Raw genomic sequence first — 19,787 nt, 5'->3', positions numbered from 1 at the left:
AACTGATCATGTAGAAATAATTAAACTAAACAGAGCTTCTGGTTATAGTAAGCTAGACCAAGTTTGTCATGTGTTCCAGATTATACTTAGCCAAAAATAAACATTTATAGATAATTGAATAGTAGTTTTTAGAAATGATTCATGGATTACTCAGGGTTGGAAATTATCCTTGTAATGTAGGCCCCAAACTTCTAAAAAAATTTAAATTTGTGAGGGAGAAAGAAACCCACAAACATTTGAAAAGATCTAATTTTAGCTTAAATTGAAAAACAGCAGGAGTGTATTTTTGTTAGGTCCTTATATTGGGTAATATAGTCTATGTAAGTATGGGAAAGGCTGGTGAAAACTGAGGATTTTTATCCACAAAATACATTGGTACATCGGGGAGTTTTGTGTGGGAAGTGTCCTAACACCTCAGGAAATGCTAAGGAAGAAATGGATAAGGTAGACTGAACACTCCACGAGGGTAGGGCGAGAGTCCTCTTCATTGCTCTAGCCCCAGCACCTAGCATGTGCCTGGCACTCAATCTTTCTTTTTTTTTTTTTTTTTTTTTAACTGATTTTAGGTTGACTTTATAGGCTGGCTGAGTTTATAGTCTGGTAGAGTACAAGATCTACTAAGTTCTCCACTCATGACTACTTTACATTCTAATAGCACTTTATTTTCTTCAAGTGCTTTTTTTCTTTATTCTTCAATTATAAGGTGAGAACAGTTTTATCTCCATCTCGCAGGGGGAAGAGTGAGCTAAGAGACTTTCTCAAGTCACACACATATAGTTAGAGATAGGATGAGGTTTAAACCTTACATAATATAAATAAAAGTGATTTTACAATTATCTAGACTAGTTTCAATGTGGAATAACTTAAAGGTATGGAGATGGATGCCAAGAGGTATACAGTGTTACTGAAGTGAAATAATGCTCTGTGCTTTGTGCCGTCTCCCTGCTGCTTCCAGAAGAATAGGGAGTCTGAGTGTGAACATCACCCAACAAGTAGGCTAACAGATGCCCATGCCCCTCTTGACCCACACACATATCAGTGGGATTTAGAATGCTGCCACGTACTGATTATTGAATTTACGAAGCATTATAATGTCCTCAGTAATAAACCAAGTGTCCCTTTCCCAACCTGTTACCTCGGCTTCTGTGAACATGTTTTCTTTTATATGCTCCTTACTCCTCAGGAGCTGCCCCAGGGACTTTTCAGTTCCTGACCTTGTCCTTTCCGCATTTTCTCAGAAGGCAATTCTTAGCTCCCTATTGATTCCTCAAGCATTAATTTCTTTTTTCTGCCAGGTATTTCCTTGCTAGGCTTGTGAGCCCTTGGATCTGTTCTGAATGATGCGGTTGGAATTGCCCAGGATTAGGAATCACCTAATGTCCCCACATTCCCCGTTTCCTTGTGAGGCGTTTTCTCAACTCTGCATCCCTTTCACCTTCACAGCAACCCTGTAATGTACCCAAAGCAGTGTCACACCCAGTGCCTCCTTTTCTTTCCTGAATCAAAATCCCCAGATAAGAAGACCTCTATATTCCAGGCCTTGTCTTTGATTTCAGAAAAAAGAAACAAAACCTACCCTACTGCTATACATAATGTTTTTAAAAATCAATAATGTCCACTTGTTACATAAAGGAGAAATAAAAGAAGTAAGGTAATGCTTGGGATACGTGCTACAACATGGATGACCCGTGAGAACATTACACCAAGTGAAATACACCAGGCACAAAAGCACGAATGCTGTATGGTTCCTCTTCGATGAGGTACCTAGAGAAGTCACATTCATAAGTACTGAAAGTTGTATGGTAGTTTCCAGGGGGAGAGGGAAATAAGGAGTTATTTAATGGGTACAGAGGTTCAGCTTGAGAAAATGAAAAAGTTCTGGAGCTAAGTGGTGATGACGGTTGCACAACAAGGTAAATGTACTTCATATAGTAAACTTAAAATGATTAAAATGGCAAATTTTATAAGATAGGAATTTATCACAATAAAAAATTAAAAATTAAGAAAAGTTACTGCTTGGGCAAAAGTATATCAGAAAGATAAAAATAGCCCCCACAAATTTCCAAAACAACCCTAATGAGGCGGTACTGCCTAAACTGTGAACCAATGTGCCGTATTTGAGATTGGGAAACGGATGCCCAAGGTTTTAGCTTCAATAAGGATAACAGTTCATAATCTGACTTCGAAAACATTTCTGCCCTACCATGCCAAGGCCATCTGATTCCCAGTCCAAGGAAGTTTTCTGTCTGCCCTTCAGGCTGCCTTAATCCAGAGTACTCAGGCCTTCCACTTTCTTATCTGTCCTCCTACCAGGTTGTGGTCCTTTTCTTCCTGAACACCATATAATAACAAGACAAAACTAACATAATTAAAATATAGGCAGTCCTCTATATCTGAGGTTCCACATCCTTGGATTCTACCAACCATGGATTGAAAATATTTTGGGGGGAAAAATCGACAATAAAAATAACACTGGCCTAGGCAGCATAGTAAGATGCCATCTCTACAAAAACATTAAAAAATTAGCTGAGCATCCCAGCACATTGGGAGGCCAAGGCAGGCAGATCACCTGAGGTCAGGAGTTCGAGACCAGACTGGCCAACATGGTGAAACCCTGTCTCTGCCAAAAATACAATCATTAGCCAGGCATGGTGGCAGCTGCCTGTAGTTTCAGCTACTCAGGAGGCTGAGGCAGGAAAAATTGCTTGAACCCAGGAGGTAGAGTTGCAGTGAGCCAAGATCATGCTACTGCACTCCAGCCTGGGAGACAGAGTGAGACTCCATAAAAATAGTAAATAAATAAATAAATAATGAGCTGGGCATAGTGACTTGTGCCCATAGTCCCAGCTACTTGAGAGGTTAAGGTGGCATTGAGCCATGATTGTGCCACTGCACTCCAGCCTGAGCAACAGAGTAACAGCCCATCTCAAAACAAAAACAACAATAAAAAATAACACAAATTAAAAAACAATACAGGTTGGGCTCAGTGGCTCAAGCCTGTAATTCCAGAACTTTGAGAGGCCAAGGTGGGAAGACTGCTTGAGCCCAAGAGTTCAAGATCAGCCTAGGTAACATGGCAAGACCACATCTCTACAACAACAACAACAACAGGAGACTATACTTTCAGGAACCATTTCTGGGGATCATAGTTTGTTACTAGAGAATTCTCTGTGTAGAGCATTGAAATATAAAAATGCAGAATAACAATTATTTACATAGCATTTACATTGTATTGGGTATTATAAGTAATCTAGAGATTATTTAAAGTATGCAGGAGGATATGCATAGGTTACATGCAAATACTACACCATTTTATATCAGAGATTTGAGCATCCGTAGATATGGGTATCTGAGGAGGTGCTAGGTTCAGTTCTTCATGGATACCAAGAGACTAATATTAATTTCGTTTCCCCAAACCCCATGCCAGAATTCTGAAATAAGAATAAGAAAAGGAACACTTGGGATAGACAATATCAGAAGTATGTAGAAATGATAACAGTGGAAGGAAAGCTGATCTAGGCCTACTCTACAAATTTTAATCTTCATTCAAATAAAAACAAATTAGAATTTGTGGATGCAAATTTGAGCCAGCAATTAGATGGCTCTTAGGATTAATAGAAAAGACTGAACACCATATCTGCCAAAGACTGAGGGAAAGAGAAAGATAGATAGGAGACTTTGGCAAAGTAGCACTTTAGCCAGTATCATTAGCCTAAATCTTAGTGAGGAGAGATTAGAAGGAAGCAGAATTTTCATGGAAGGATCTATTTTTCTTCACTTCAGAATTCAGGGCAAAATTAGGAAGCTGAATAAGAACAAGTGGCCTAATTTCTTTGTTTCTCTCAAAAATCAAATCTTCAACTAAATAAGTTAAAATTTCAATAGCTAACAGTAGAAAGTAGAACCTGTTTTGTGAATTTACAAAATACCTGCTTATTGACACTCTTGGCAAGGTCATTAAATAAGTTGTTATCAAGTTATCTCAGATCACAGTGATTTAAATAATGCTTTCTGAATGTATCCTTTTCTGTTTTAAAATGAAGCTGTATTAGGTTCTTATGTTGCTATAAAGAAATACCAAGGTTGGATGATTTATAAAGAAAAGAGGTCTATGACTCTGCAGGCTGTATAGGAGGCATGGCCCCAGCATCTGCTCAGTTTCTGGTGAGCCCTCAGGGAGCTTTTACTCATGGCAAAAGCAGAGTGGGAGCAGCAGTTCACTTGATGAGACTGGGAGCAAGAGTGTGGGCGGAAAGCTGCCACACTCTTAAACAATCTAAACTCTGGTGAACTCAAGCAAGAACTCACTTATCACCAGGGGGCTGCGCTAAACCACTTGTGATGGATCCACCCCCAAAATCAAGTCACTTCCCACTAGGTCCCACCTCCAACATTGGGAATTACATTTCAACATGAGATATGGAGGGAACAAACATCCAAACCATATCAGAAGCCCATCTTAGGTTGGGTGCGGTGGCTCATGCCTGTAATCGCAGCAGTTTGGGAGGCTGAGGCAGGCAGATCACTTGAGGTCAGGAGTTTGAGACCAGCATGGGCAACATGGCAAAACCCCATCTCTACTAAAAATACAAAAATTTGCTGGGCATGGTGGCACACACCTGTAATCCCAGCTACTTGGGAGGCTGAGGCAGGAGACTCTCTTGAACCCAGGAGGCAGAGGTTGCAGTGCACTGAGATTCTGCCACTGCACTCCAGTCTCAGCAACAGAGCAAGGCTCCATCTAAAAAAAAAAAAAAGCGATATTTAAAATCCTAAAATTTAGTATCATTTCCATATATATATATATATATATAAAAACGTATATATATTTTATTGCATTTTAGGTTTTGGGGTACATGTGAAGAACATGCAAGATTGTTGCATAGGTACATACATGGCAATGTGGTTTGCTGCCTTCCTCCCCATCACCTATATCTGGCATTTCTCCCCATGTTATCCCTCCCCAGCTCCCCAGCCCCTGCTGTCCCTCCCCTAGTTCCCCCCACCACTGACCCCAGTGTGTGATGCTCCCCTCCCTGTGTCCGTGTGTTCTCATTGTTCAACACCCACCTACGAGTGAGAACATGCGGTATGTGATTTTCTGTTCTCGTGTCAGTTTGCTGAGAATGATGGTTTCCAGATTCATCCATGTCCCTACAAAGGACACAAACTCATCATTTTTTATGGCTGCATAGTATTCCATGGTGTATATGTACCACATTTTCCCTGTCCAATCATCAATGGGCATTTGGGTTGGTTCCAAGTCTTTGCTATTGTAAACAGTGCCGCAATGAGCATTCGTGTGCGTGTGTCCTTATAATAGAATGATTTATAATCCTTGGGATATATACCCAGTAATGTGATTGCTGGGTCAAATGGAATTTCTATTTCTAGGTCCTTGAGGAATCACCACACTGTTTTCCACAATGAACTAATTTACACTCCCACCAACAGTGTAAAATGTTCCTATTTCTCCACATCCTCTCCAGCATCTGTTGTCTCAGGAATTTTTTAATGATTGCCATTCTAACTGGCATGAGGTGGTATCTCAATATAGTTTTGATTTGCATTTCTCTAATGACAAGTTATGATGAGCATTTTTTCGTATGTTTGTGGGCCTCCTATATGTCATTTTTTGTAAAGTGTCTGTTCATATCCTTCACCCACTTTTGAATGGGTTCGTTTGTTTTTTTTCTTGTAAATCTGTTTTAGTTCTTTGTAGATTCTGGATATTAGCCTTTTGTCTGATGGGTAGATTGCAAAAATTTTTTCCCATTCTGTTGGTTGCCAATTCACTCTAATCATTGTTTCTTTTGCTGTGCAGAAGCTCTGGAGTTTAATTAGGTCCCATTTGTCTATTTTGGCTTTTGTTGCCAATGCTTTTGGTGTTTTAGCCATGAAGTCCTTGCCTATGCCTATGTTCTGAATGGTTTTGCCTAGGTTTTCTTCTAGGGTTTTTATGGTGTTAGGTCTTATGTTTAAGTCTTTAATCCATCTGGAGTTAATTTTAGTGTAAGGTGTCAGGAAGGGGTCCAGTTTCTGCTTTCTGCACATGGCTAGCCAGTTTTATATCTTCAAAGTGCTCTGCTAAGGTATTGGAATCAGTCAGTTATGCAGGTAGGCTGCCAACTATGGCTGAGCCCTCAGGAGCCATGTTGATGACCAGCATAGACACAGTCTGTTGTGTTCATTCAAACTTGCCATGAACCAAGGATCTGAGAGAGTGGTAAGTCTGGTGTGCCAAGAATGAAACTTCAAAAAAGAAACTTCAGAATCAAATTTGAATTTAGGCTGGGGATGGTGGCTCACACCAGTAGTCCCAGCACCTTGGGGGGCCAAGGTGGGCAGATCACCTGAGGTGAGAAGTTTGAGACCAACCTGGGCAACATAGTGAGACCCTGTCCCTACTAAAAGTACAAAATTAGTTGGGTATGGTGGCGCCTAACTGTAATCCCAGCTACTTGGGAGGCTGACACAGGAGAATCGCTTGAACCCAGGAGGAGGAGGTTGCAGTGAGCTGAGATCGTACCATTGCATTCCAGCCTGGGGGACAAGAGTAAAACACCATCTCAAAAAAAAAAAAAAAAGATTAAATCTTTCATTGTTGGGGAAGGAACAGAACAATTTTTGATAACTTGTGAAATATCTGGCACAGAATTTAGAGTCACTAAATAATTTCAAGTTACCTAAAAATCCTAGTGATTTATTTCTATTTTAAGATGAAGTCTACTTTAAACTTCTAAAACGCAGGGTTATTTAAACTGGCATCTAAATCCAAGCTGGTTTTGGTTGGTTATTCCTCTAGGACATTTTACTAAATCTTGATTTTTCTAAATGATGCTATGTCATAGATGGACTATTTATTTGCTTTGTTTGTAATCCAGGGAAAATTATTAAAAAAAAAAAAAGAAATAACAAAGGCTTTTAAAGAATTTTTAGAGTTAGAAATGTTTTCAAAATTAGGTTCTTTAAACAATCAGCCCTCTCTTCCTTCTGAACTCTTCTCTTTTCTGTCCTTTGGTAGCTAATAAATAATCTGCACTCCAGAAACTTCTTTTTTCCTAGTTCTTTTTCAAGCTTAACAGTGCCATGCGTGATTATCTACACCATGGAAACCCATCTTAATGAAATGGAAAGATCAGCTGTTTAAAAAAAAACAAACAGAACCAACCACCCATGCCTCCTACAGTGCTGTTAGGCCAAAGGTCTGCGCTCCACCTGGTCAACTGCTGAGGAGGCAGTAGGTACCTGTACCACAGTTTAGCCACAATAGAAATATCATTAAAAAATAGACACGGGGCTACCAAAAAATTCAGTCCTAAAAATGTTGGCAAGCAAAGAAATTTTTCCTTTCAAGCACATCTTAGAGATACCTTAGTCTCAAGGCACAGTCGATCAGATTAAACAAGCTAAATTGACATTTTGACGCTGGTCTAATCAATGAATATCTGTCAATGACCATAAAGTTTTATTTCAGTGTTTTCTGGTGTAAAGGGATTAATTTTAGGTGCTCAAATCTATGAAGTTAGTTTTCTTCCACCTTTAATCACCTCGCTCGGCTTGCTGGTGTGCAGTGCTCATGCAAAACTTCCTAAGGGAGGGCCCCACTTGTTTTAATTTACTTCCTCTAGCAAAAACAGAGCTAAGGGAAACACAATCTTTTAAAAGAGAAATAAAGAAAACAAAATAAACTGTCTCATTTCATTCAGAAGACGTCCGTTCATCCTACTTTTAAGTCAAAGGGTAGTGTTAAGTTTTGATTTGCAACAAACTCAGATTATCCATTAACCCGCTCTTGCAGGCTCTCTACTCCCTTTCAGATATACATCTATTTTTTAAAGGGGCCAGGCTTTTTGAGTTTACCTTTCAAAAAAGTGTACTTAGGCAGAATGGTCTTCCAGAGTTTGGAATAGCTTTTCAAATGTTGGATGGATATTTTCTTAAAATTACTCCAAAACGCATGTTAATGAGAAGCAACAAGCTGAAATTGCCCATCTCTGGTATTAACAGCAGTGAGTAAACGTGCTCTGAACTTAGTGTTCGTATTGGAAAGTAGAAAGTCGAATCAGTTTGAATTCCATCATCGCTGTAAATATTATATAGCATTTATTATCCCATATTTTGACGTACCGTGTAAACGTAAAACATTTAGATCCCCGCCCTCCCCCAAAGAGTTTATTCTCCTAGAGATAAAATAAGTGTATAGGCCTACCTATTGTCCACCCCTTTCAGTTTGATGGTGTGTATCTGATGAGGAAGGACAGAGATGAGAGAATCAAAAAAATCACTACAAATGAGTAAGGTGATGAGTGGGTTATTGAAATCTTATCTCCCAAAGAGCATAGTAACTGCTACAGCAGTGGATGATAAGTACTGGGTGGGGTGGATGGGTTGTTTTGCTCGGTTCTGCCTAGAAGACAGTTGTAGTTATTTTAGTCCCACCGTCTGCACTGCTCCCCTGGGCCTGTTTTTGCCCTGCTTTCCTGGCCTCTGTAATGGGGCCTTTGTTAGCACTTTGTAGTTGTCAGTCAGCTGTCACTCCGAGTCCTCTGTCAGAAATAAAGTTACTTTTGTTTGAAGAGTCTCTAGTAATCCCCCCTCTTTTTAAACTATGATTCCCCAAAAAACATATAGTCTAACTTGTGTGCACCAGTATTTTATCATATTTAATAACATCCATAAACCTTACATAAAAGACATTAAACAAAAAGTACTCACCCCCTTAAAAGGAGGAAGATAGTGACCATCAAGGCATGGCCAAAGTACACAATCTTAGGAAACAGTATAGTAGGTAATGATTGGATGTTTTTCATCAACAGCATTGGCATCCTTACTTTGCAGGTGTGTACCACCACTGGGTTTTAGAGGTTTCTGTAAATAAAGTGACTTGGGGTTCCCTTCTGTTGGGCATTCTTCTACCATGAAACCATTTGGTGATGAGACGCTTGAGTGTCTAATGCATGTGTGTCAGCTTTATTGGAGCTGCTTTTGTCCTGTGGCCACCCATTTAACTTCCTCTGCGGTTGATATCTCGGAGCTAGAGGACTCTGCCTTAGCATCTTCATCAGAACACGATCTGATATCTCCAAATATCTTGCACTGTGGCTCCCCTGTAAGAGAGAGGTGGAGAGGAGAGAGGCCAGGGCTGAGTTCCAGTGAGATGATCACTTTCTTAGGCTACTGCCTGAGACCTCTCAAAAAACAGGATCTGCCTGTGGGCTCTAGTGAGGGGAGAGGAACCTGCCTTCAGTTGGCTAGTCAGAAACAGTTATTCAGAGCCAGGTGTGGAGGCTCATGCCTGTAATTGCAGCACTTTGGGAGGTCAAGGCCAGAGGATTGCTTGAGCCTAAGAGTTTGAGACTAGCCTGGGCAAACTAACAAGACCACATCTCTACAGAAGTGATTTGAAAATTAGCTGGGTGTGGTGGCATGTACCTGTGGTCCCAGCTACTTGGGAGGCTGAGGTGGGAGGATTGCTTAAGCCCAGGAGGCTGCAGTAAGCTATGATCGTGCCAGTGCACTCCAGCCTGGGCAAGAGTGAAACTCTGTCTCTAAAAGCAAAAATGTTTCAGGCACAGGCAGTGTTGAAGACGTCACTTAGCAAGGTTTTGTTAATCCCCTGGAAGTGTGCAGCCCAGAATTAAACAGATGTTTAAGAACATAAATAAAATATGAATTCCTGACACTTAATACATTTAGATAAAGTCTAACTTATCTTTAAAGTTAACTTTAAACAACTGCTCTACAACTTAATATATCCCCTGTGTAGACAGTGGCCTCTAATATAAGCTTTGGTTTAAAAAATAAATTAGGTTAAGTATGAAAACACCTCTTCAACATTTTCATGTCTCTACAACTGTTTATTAGAAATAATCCACTTTGTCCTGTATTCACTTTCTGCCGAACTAAAGTACATGCCAGTCTCCAGAGGATGACAGATAGGCAGAAATTTGTAAACAGTTAGCAGCAGTCATGGATGGTCCAGGCTACAAATAGAACATACCAGACCTCTTGGGTACTGCTGCCTCAGTGGGAAGGATCTAGAGATCCAGCATCTCTATTCCCTCACGTACTGACCAAATAAACTTTTTTAGTTTGCCGATTTTGGTGGGAACAGGGAGGGAGTAGTAGAAGCTAAAGTTCTTGCTTTATTTAAATAATCATGACAGTAACAAAATTTGGTTAAATAATACCCCTTCTGGGCCGGGCATGGTGGCTCATGCCTGTAATCCCAGCATTTTGGGAGGTTGAGGCAGTCAGATCACTTGAGGTCAGGAGTTTGAGACCAGCCTGGCCAACATGGTGAAACATCATCTCTACTAAAAGTATACAAATTAGCCAAGTGTGGTGGCACACACCTGTAATCCCAGTTACTTGGGAGGCTGAGGCAGGAGAATCGAACCAGGGAGGTTGCAGTGAGCCAAGAGCATGCCACTGCACTCCAGCCTGTGTGACAGAGTGAAACTCCCATCTCAAATAAAAAATAAATAAATAAAATAATAATGCCCCTTCTAGTTGAAGAACTAAGTTCCCACTTAAGCATAATTTGGGCTTACCCAATTTATCTTCTTTCAAAATACCTCAAACATTTCACCTTATCATTCCTTTTAAGGATTACAAAGTAGAAGGGGGGACGGGGAATAAACCACTGGTAAAGAATAATAGCCATTTGACAGACAGGCGTTCTTAGTTTCATTTTTAAAAATGCCTGGTAGATTCAGTCTTTTATGAATACTAAGGAGTGTCTCTTATTTTTGTTTGTTTGAGACAGGTTCATTTTGACCCTAAATATGCTCGCTGGTGTTCTCAGGGAGCATAGGTTAGAGGGGAGAGATTTAGAAGTGAGGGCCCAAGCAAGAAGCACTGCTGTTAGAAGGCTGCTGTAGTGGTCCTCGTGGGGAGTGATAAGAATGGAACTAAAATGCCATGAGGAACGTGGGCCAAAGGAAGCAAGTTTGAGAGATTTAGAAGGTAAATCATTAAGATTCAGCAGTGACTCTTGGATTTGAAGAGGGAAAGGGAATAATCTAGGGTAGCTGTCAGTTGTTACCATGGATAGTTGGGCCAACAGTAGTGTATTAACTGAAATGGGGGGCAGGCAATTTGTGAGGGGGAATTGAGTTCAGCATGGGGCATGTTGACTTTGGATATGTCTAATTTTACATGAAGTGTCTACTTAAGAGAATGTGTAGAGACACTAACAGTGCTGGGTAGGAACACGCAAAACCTAAGGTGCCAAATGAAAACTGTTGGCAATAACAAGAAGTTAGAAAGTTAAAGAGGGTAGAAGAGGCAGCAGAAATGTAGATGGGTAAGAACGTCTTGGCATGTTTAAGTGACATTGTGAATAAACCTGTCCTACTGGGCCAGATGGGATTAGGGCTGAGATCAAAGCAGGCCTAATACAGTTTGCAGACGTGTTTTGTTTGGTTTTTGCAGGGCTGGATCACACAGTGTTCTGAATTTAAATTAGGTGCCAACATTTCCACACAAAATCCAGACTTCTGACTTTTCTTTTAAATAAAAGGGGTCCCGGGGGTATATTTGGCAACACTGGTAGTCCTATATGATAACAATCAACTGAAGTATATGTCCTTTCTCTCCAAGGAAACTGTTTTACTTTTTTATGTTATTTTGTTGGGCCCTTAGACATTGAATTTTCTACTGTTTTGTGCTTGTTGATGTTTGTTTGTTTGTTTGTTTAGCCAGGCTTATAGGTCAGATGAATTTTCTACTTCTGAGTCAAAGATCAGTAGGTAACAAAGGTACAAAGGTAGATTAGCAACAGGTTACGGAGGGCTTTGAATACCAAACTAAGGAGTGTAAATGTAGGCAGTGGGCCACCTTTGAATAAGGAATTGATGAGATTAAAGCCATATTTAGGAGGATTATTCTGCACCAGCATGAAAACACAGAAATTAGGGAGAACAGTTACTAGTTTTGAAAGAGAAGAGAGAAAGGAGATGGTGTTGGGATACATAAATGGGCTTTTACAGTGCAAAATGGGAAGTGTTTTATAGTGATATCATCTAGAAAAGCTATTCACTGCCACATAAGGCGCTATATGGGCAGTTTTATTTGGTGGGAAATTTGCTTGCAGACTTCCAGAACTGAAACCAATGTGTTGTATGGGGACAGTGAGTGTCGGGCATTATGGAAAGGTCAAACGAAATATGCTTACATGGCCCACAGGTCACTGTAGTCTCTGTTCTAAGTACACTGTAAATGGAGAAATGTCCTTTAAAAAAAGGCTAAAATTAATATCTGATTGTTATTAACTGTTTGCCAAACACTGTTCTAAGCTCTTTACACAGACATTTTATTTAATCCTTACAACCCATTTCTGAAGTAGGTACTACTGCAATTTCCATTTTATAGACAAAGAAACGAAAACCCTGGAGGTTAAGAACTTACCCAAAGCCACAAGGCTGATAAGGACGGAACCAGGATTTGAATGCAAGCAGTCTGCCTCTCCAGAGGTTTATTGTTTAACTGCTATGTTAAACTGCCCCTGCATCTTTATCTGTTCTAATGCTACACAAATAGGCAACTTTACAGGTAGAGAACCTTATGCTTTCATTCTGGAAGCTCAGTTATAACTTATTTCAGGGGTGTCAGTTTGGTTCAGGTCCTCCTAGAAGAAATGAGACTCCAGAATTGACCCTTGAACTGTCTCTTAAGTAGTAGATAAGTCCTTGGGTGACCTTGAAAGAACAATTATGTTCAAATGTCTGTTCTCTTCCGTTAGCTAATGGCTCAGTGTTAGCTTATAATTGCATGCTTCTAAACCTTTGTTGAAAAATAGCTCTTATAAAAATGCTTTTTTTCTTTTTTGAGATGGAGTCTTGCTCTGTTGCCCAGGCTGGAGTGCAGTTGCACGATCTCAGCTCACTGCAACTTCTGCCTCCTGGGTTCAGGGGATTCTCCTATCTCCACCTCCAGAGTAGCTGGGATTACAGGCATATGCCACCACACCTGGCTTATTTTTGTATTTTTTGTAGAGATTTGACTTTGCCATATTGGCCAGGCTGGTCTCGAACTCTTGACCCTGTGATCCGCCCACCTTGGCCTCCCAAAGTATTGACATTACAGGCATGAGCCACTGCACCCAGCCATAAAAATGCTTTTTTAAGAGAAAGCTAAAACATGTTCAATTTTTTTCATATGTTTTCATGAAAAATTATCATAGGACAAATTTTATAAATATTCGAATTTGGAAAAAGCTGTGAGCCCATAACATTGCAGAGAAGCAAATGCATTTGATGCAAAGCCTCAAACTTGTCAAGTTTTTCTACTATACTTAATGTGGTTTCTTTCTCTTTGGCCTACAGATGAAACATGTAAATGAAAGATTTCAAGATAAAAAAAATAAAGAGATTGTTCTCACGTGCATTGGCATCACTTCAGGAGTTGGACGACTGCTCTTTGGCCGGATTGCAGATTATGTGCCTGGTGTGAAGAAGGTTTATCTACAGGTACTTTTTTACAACTTTTTTTCCTCTACAAAAAATTATTCTCATCACCTGATGGCTTATTAAATGTCCTTACGTGCTTAAATTCCTGTATAAAAATGAGAAATATTTTCTACAACGTAACTCCTATAGGCAGTTTTTCAAGGACAAAATCAGTTATGAGTCTGTGGTTTAAACATGAGAAATTGGCAATGAAACAACAATCTCTTTGTTTTGTCATGGAACTCCACCAAACCAGAATGTTTTTCATCCATTGCTTTTCTAAGAAGACTGTTTTTTGGTGTAGTTCTCATGTCATGTGCAGATCCTGTGCCCTCTGGGTGTCTTATGAAATTTGGTCATATGTGTGACTTTTGAACTTCTTTAGGGCAAATTGCCTCCTGGTGTTTTGGGGTGAGTATAACTACAAATGCTGATTCCAAGATCATTACTGACAATCAACAAAACAGGTATTGAAGTGACTCCTTCATGCGGCACACTGTTAAATGCTGCAGAGTTAAGTAAAACATGGTTATACCCTCAGCTAGTAGCTAATGGTCTCATGGGAGAAGATAAAACAGTGGGTTTGCTAGATGGGTGCCACGGCAACACCGGGTACCGTGCATCTGGGTCACTTGTGAGGGTCTGAGCAGAGTTAAAGAGGTGAGGACCACGTATGTGGAAATGGAGAAGCATGCACCGAGCAGAGACAAACACATAGGAAAGCTGTGGAGATGTGACATGGGAGGATATATCTGGGAAACCGAATGTTTGAATGGAATAAAGGAAGAATAGTGGATGGAAACCGAATGTTTGAATGGAATAAAGGAAGAATAGTGGATGGATTGGTTGGGGAGATAGACAGGAAGCAGCTTGGGAAGGGCCATTATGTACATGAACTCTATCCTGAAATCTTCCAGGAGCTATTAAAGGATTTTAAGCCAGAGAGTGACATAAGCTGGGGAAGCAGGGGGTTGGTGTTTTTTTGTTTTTTGCGACAAGATGTCACTCTGTTACCCAGGCTGGAGTACAGTGGTGCCATTCTGGCTCACCGCAGCCTCGACCTCCTGGGCTCAAGCAATCCTCCCACCTCAAACTCCTGGGTAACTGTTAGGTGCATGCCACCACACCTGGCTAATTTTTCTGTTTTTTTTGTTTGTTTGTTTGTTTTTTGTAGTAACAGGGTTTCACTGTCTTACCCAGGCTGGTCTCAAACTCTTGGACTCAATCCACTCATTTTGGCTTCCCAAAGTGTAGGAATTACAGGTGTAAGCCATGCCCAGCCTGAGCTGTGTTTTATAAAGATCAATCTCCGCCATGTGTGGTGGCTCATGCCTGTAATCCCAGCACTTTGGGAGGCCGAGGTGGGCAGAGCACCTGAGGCCAGGAGTTTGAGATTAGACATGGCAAAATCCCATCTCTACTAAAAATACAAAAATTAGCGAGGTGTGGTGGCACATTCCTGTAATCCCAGCTACTCAGGTGGCTGAGGCAGAAGAATCCCTTGAACCTGGGAGGCAGAGGTTACAGTGAGCCGAGATTGTGCCACTGCACTCCAGCCTGGGTGACAGAGCAAGACTCCATCTCTGGGGGGCGGGGTGGGGAAATCAATCTGGTAACTGTGACGGGTGGAATAGAATGGAGGAGGGGGTAAGAGTTGAGATAGTCACAAAAGGCCACATGCAAATGAATAATTTCATTTATATGAAGTGTCCAGAATAGTCATCTCTGTCTCTTTCCATAGAGAGAGAAGGTAGATTTGTGGTTATAGGGGCTGGGAGAAGGAGGGAATGGGGAGTAACTGCTTTGTGGGGGTAATGAAAATGTTATAAAATTAGATAGTGATGATGGTTGTACAATATTGTGAATATACTAAAACTCACTGAATTGTACACTTTAAATGGGTGAATTTAATAGAATATGAATTATATCTCAATAAAGCTATTTTTTAAAAAGGCTGGGCATGGAGGCTCATGTCTGTAATCTCAACACTTTAGGAGGCTGAAGCAGGAGGATCACTTCAAGCCAGTTTTAGGTAATCCTGGAATCATAGTGAGACCCCATCTCTAAAAAAAAAAAAAGTTTTTAAGTTAGCCAGGCATGGTGGCACACACCTGTAGTCTTAGCTATGCAGGAGGCTGAGGCAGGAGGATCGTTTGAGCCTAGGGCTTTGAGGTTACAAAGGTGTATGATCATGCCACTACACTCCAGCCTAGGTGACAGAGCGACACCTTGTCTCTAAAATTTAGAAAAAAAGAGATGAGGCCCAGGGACTAGTTGGAAACTATATTAAGGTAGTCTAGGGGTCTAGACAGGAAGAACCAAGGTAGAGATATTGAGATCAAATGGAATAAGCTAGGGACATAGAGAATGAGAATTTAATGAAGCCACTTACACTGGATCTGAGATTTGTGACTCAGGTAATGGAGTGGATGGTTTTGCTATCTTATCAAGATCAATATTCAGTAGATCTAAGTATGATGATGAATTTTTTTTTTAATTGGAAAAATTTTTTTCACCCAACCTGCTTGCCTCTACCCCAACAATGAGTTTATTTTTGCCATGTTAAGTTTGTGATACCTGTAGAAAAGCCAAGTTGAGTTTAGAGCTCATGGAGGAGTCTGGATAAGAGGCCTGTGGGTTAAAAGCCCTGAGAGTTTGGCATTGATGGGCTACATGAAGTCAGTGGAGGACTAGGAGACTGAAGGGAGTGGCCAGAGAGGCAGGGGAGAAAAACAGGAACGAGAGTGTTTCTTGGGGCAGGAGTGGTCAGCAGTGCCAGTAGCTAGTGACAAAGAGGCTGAAAGGTTTTCATCGAATTTAGAATAGGGAGTCTATGAGCAACCTTACAGAGAATGGTTTCAGTGGATGGCAGGTGCAGAAAATTGATCATGATCATTGTCACAAATGGAGATATAGACAACTTTGTCCAAATGCTTGGCTGTGGAAGGAAGGTAAAGGTGAGCCACAAGGGGGGCCTTAGGATTTGGGGATTAAGCCTGTCGAATTATATTATCCATGAGAGGCAGTATTTGAGCAGGGCCTTGAAAAAGAGGTTAAATATGGACACAGGAAAATTATTGGAAAAGGCATTACAGATAAAATTAACTTCCATTAATTGACTTGATAACAGTCAACCATTAATTGAGGACTTTCATGTGCCAGACAATGAACTGAGTGCTCTTCATGTGTCATCTCATTGATCCTTGCTTCAGCCCTCTAAGAGAAGAGGTACCATTGTTATTTCCACTTAGAGATGTGAACACTGAGGAACAGAGAGGCTACCTCACTGTGGATGTCAGTGTGTATAGAGGTCCAGGCAGTCACAGACAGTCTGGTCACACAGCTAGAAGGAAGTGAAGGCAGTTGGTAATGTGCTACTTTTAAAAATGTATTTATTGGCTGGGCGCAGTGGCTCACGCCTGTAATCCCAGCACTTTGGGAAGCCGAGGCAGGTGGATCACCTGAGGTCAGTAGTTCGAGACCAACCTGACCAATATGGTGAAACCCCGTCTCTAAAATAAATAATAAATAAATAAAAATGTATTTATTATATCACGATCACTTTGTCAATATCTCACTGTAGACATCCTCATCTAGCAGTCTTGTTCTCCAGTGTCAAGGGAGCCCTCTAATGGACATTTGTTGCACTACAGACTTTCAGCTTTCATTCATTCAAAAACTTGAGTGCCTCCTGTGCCCCAAGCACCAGCTCAGATGCTGTTAGGGTGATGCAAACAAGACAGACACAGTCCCTGAGCTCCTAAAGCAAGACTGAAGCAGGAAGATGCCAAATGTGTTTGGAAACCCAAGAAGACGGGGAAAGTGGCATGAGAAGAGACTGGGAAATTAGAGTGGGCCAGATTAGACCGAGCCTTGAAAGCCAAGATGAAGAGACTTTGCTTTCAGAGTAGTGGAGTTTTGTTGAAGGATGTAGGTCTGATTTTATATTTTTAAAGTCACTGTGGTTGTTCCGTGTGTGGAGGATGGATTACGGGGGAAAACAAGAGTGTAAGAGGGGAGGAAGACCCATTAAGAAATCAATACAGGGTCCAGGTGAGAGATGATAGACTATGGTGCTGTAATAGATAAAGTCATGATATATTTTATGCATCAGCATTTTATTCCAAAACAATTTTCGAATGTCCTCTTCCCCTAGATAGGGCAGACAGATCATCTGCAATATTTTTGGAACACATTTTAATACTTGTTTCTAGTAATTTACAAAAGAAAATATATCCTTTCTTAGCTTGTCCCATGTTGGTCTGCAGTTACACAGCAGTAAGTTAAAAGTTAGTATTGTGGGTTTAGTTTGTGGTGGACCAACAGAACTCTTTTGCCAACTGTTTTCTGTCCTAGGTGCCTAATCAGAGGCTCTGAAAGTCTGGAGACTTTATATTGATTAAACTTTAGGAACATCAATTAGATGTCCATCTCCAAGATGCCTTCTTATTCAGGTGGAGCTCATTATTTCCTCTTGAGCTATACTTAAGATTCTTGAGAAAAACCTAAACTGACATTTCTCTAGCAATGCTCTCCTTGAGATAGAAATGGGAAAGGCAAGAACAAAAGGAATCTTTTGTTCTCATGTACATACGCTAACTCACAGAAGGTTAATTCTTCTGTAGCCTGTACTATTATAACAAATATTATATTTATGATATATGATATATTTCCTTAAAGAAAACAAAAGCAATATAGACGTGTAAACTGTCACCCGCTTATTGTCAGGGCCATAGCCTAGGAGAAAATAAGGAGGCTGTGTATCTCTTATTTGCATCTAACAAGAGCTGCTGCGTATGAGGGCAAGTTTTACAAGACTGTATGTAATACTGAATTTACTCATCTTTCACACTGAGTCCCAGCATCACCAGATCAGCATTTGATGCCTGGATTAATATTTATTTTGGTGAGTGCTGAAGCACTGAATCTGTTATATGTGTAGTTTGCCAAATGTCGGCATGTGTTCCTTGTGGCTCAGGCATCCCTGCATATAAGGAATAGGTATGTTCTTGCCTCCGAATTTAGCCAGATTCTAGGTAGTAGCATCTCCTGGGAAGGAGCATCACTACAGTAGTTACAAATAAGGTGGAAGAAGCAAATTATTTTTCTGAGAAGTACTTAAAGAATAGATGTATAAATTTCCATAAACACAAGTCTTAAAATGAAAAAAATTACATTTAAATAACTACATAAATCATTGTCTTATTTAAAAAAGAATATAACAATATAGCTTGAACAGAGAAAAGGACAACTTTGCCGTCGGGGAAGTATAAAGAAATAATATGCTCAAAATATATAGCAATAAGTTAGAAACTTTTACATAAATAATTTTTTACAAAACTGACCAAAGAACAAAAATTGAAGAGACCAAAAGTTCCAGGACTCATGTTACAGAAATTGTTCTAAAATAACATTAGTACTTAAGCAAAGTTGAAAAGTTAACAAAGCTAAGTACTGTACTAGGCTTTCAACATTAACTAAGTATTAAAATTCTACAGAGCTGGTTTTCTTATCTTTAAAGAAATTTGTTGGCAGGTGGCTCTGGTATTCAAAAAACAAAAAATAAAAAAGGAAATGTGTACTGACCAAAATAGGAAAAGAATATGAAGCACATTAAAAGAAAAATATATATATTCCTGAAAACCTTATATAATTACAGTGGCATGGTTGGGAATGTTTGGTCTGTAGTTTTAGCAATTAAATCCATTGAATCTTGCCCCTTACCATCCTGAAGTTTTATTCTAGATTCCTGGAGTTTGTGAGTATAGATATGTTTCTAATATTTAAGTAAGTTTCTATGTTTATCTCCTTTTATGTTTGTACATAGAATGAAAATGTTTCTACTGTTAAGAATATTAGAGTTGACGCAGTGGCTCATGCCTGTAATACTACACTTTGGGAGACCAAAGCAGGTAGTTTGTTTGAGCCCAGGAGTTCAAGATTGGCTTGGGCAACATAGTAAAACCCCATCTCTACAAAACATAAAAAATTAGCCAAGCATGGTAGTATGTCCTAGTTATTTGGGTGATTGAAGTGTGAGGGTCACTTTGAGCCCAGGAGATTGAGGCTGCAGTGAGTTGTGATCACACTACTGCATTCCAGCCTGGGCAACAAAGTGACACCTGTTTCAAATATAAAAAAATAAAAAAATTGGGGTTTATCTCCTTAGATTTTCAATAAAAATTACTACTTAAATCTTTACCTACTTGTTAATTTCAAACCCCTTTCTACATTTTATCTTTAGATCTCTTTTTGTCTCAATAAATGGGAAACATAAGGAAGTCTTTTTACTTGCCCAAGGTCATAGAGAGCTTAGAAGCTGATCATGTCCCT

The 19,787-nt window shown here is 40.1% G+C and overlaps 1 protein-coding gene across 1 annotated transcript in view; it reads left to right on the top strand.

The window, feature by feature from the left end:
* The window catches only part of SLC16A10 (solute carrier family 16 member 10), a 154,074-nt gene that overhangs the window by 119,810 nt on the left and 14,477 nt on the right, over nucleotides 1–19,787 (top strand). Inside the window, exon 4 of the mRNA XM_032275023.1 lies at nucleotides 13,332–13,475. Within this exon, the coding sequence (XP_032130914.1) occupies nucleotides 13,332–13,475 (144 nt within the window). The remainder of the gene's footprint in view (nucleotides 1–13,331; nucleotides 13,476–19,787) is intronic.

The sequence above is a fragment of the Sapajus apella genome, unplaced genomic scaffold (genome assembly GCF_009761245.1).
Source record: "Sapajus apella isolate SASKATOON/1434 unplaced genomic scaffold, GSC_monkey_1.0 scaffold6, whole genome shotgun sequence".
NCBI lineage: Eukaryota > Metazoa > Chordata > Mammalia > Primates > Cebidae > Sapajus > Sapajus apella.
The sequence above is the reverse complement of the archived record's forward strand: the minus strand, read 5'-3'. Positions and strand labels throughout refer to the sequence as shown.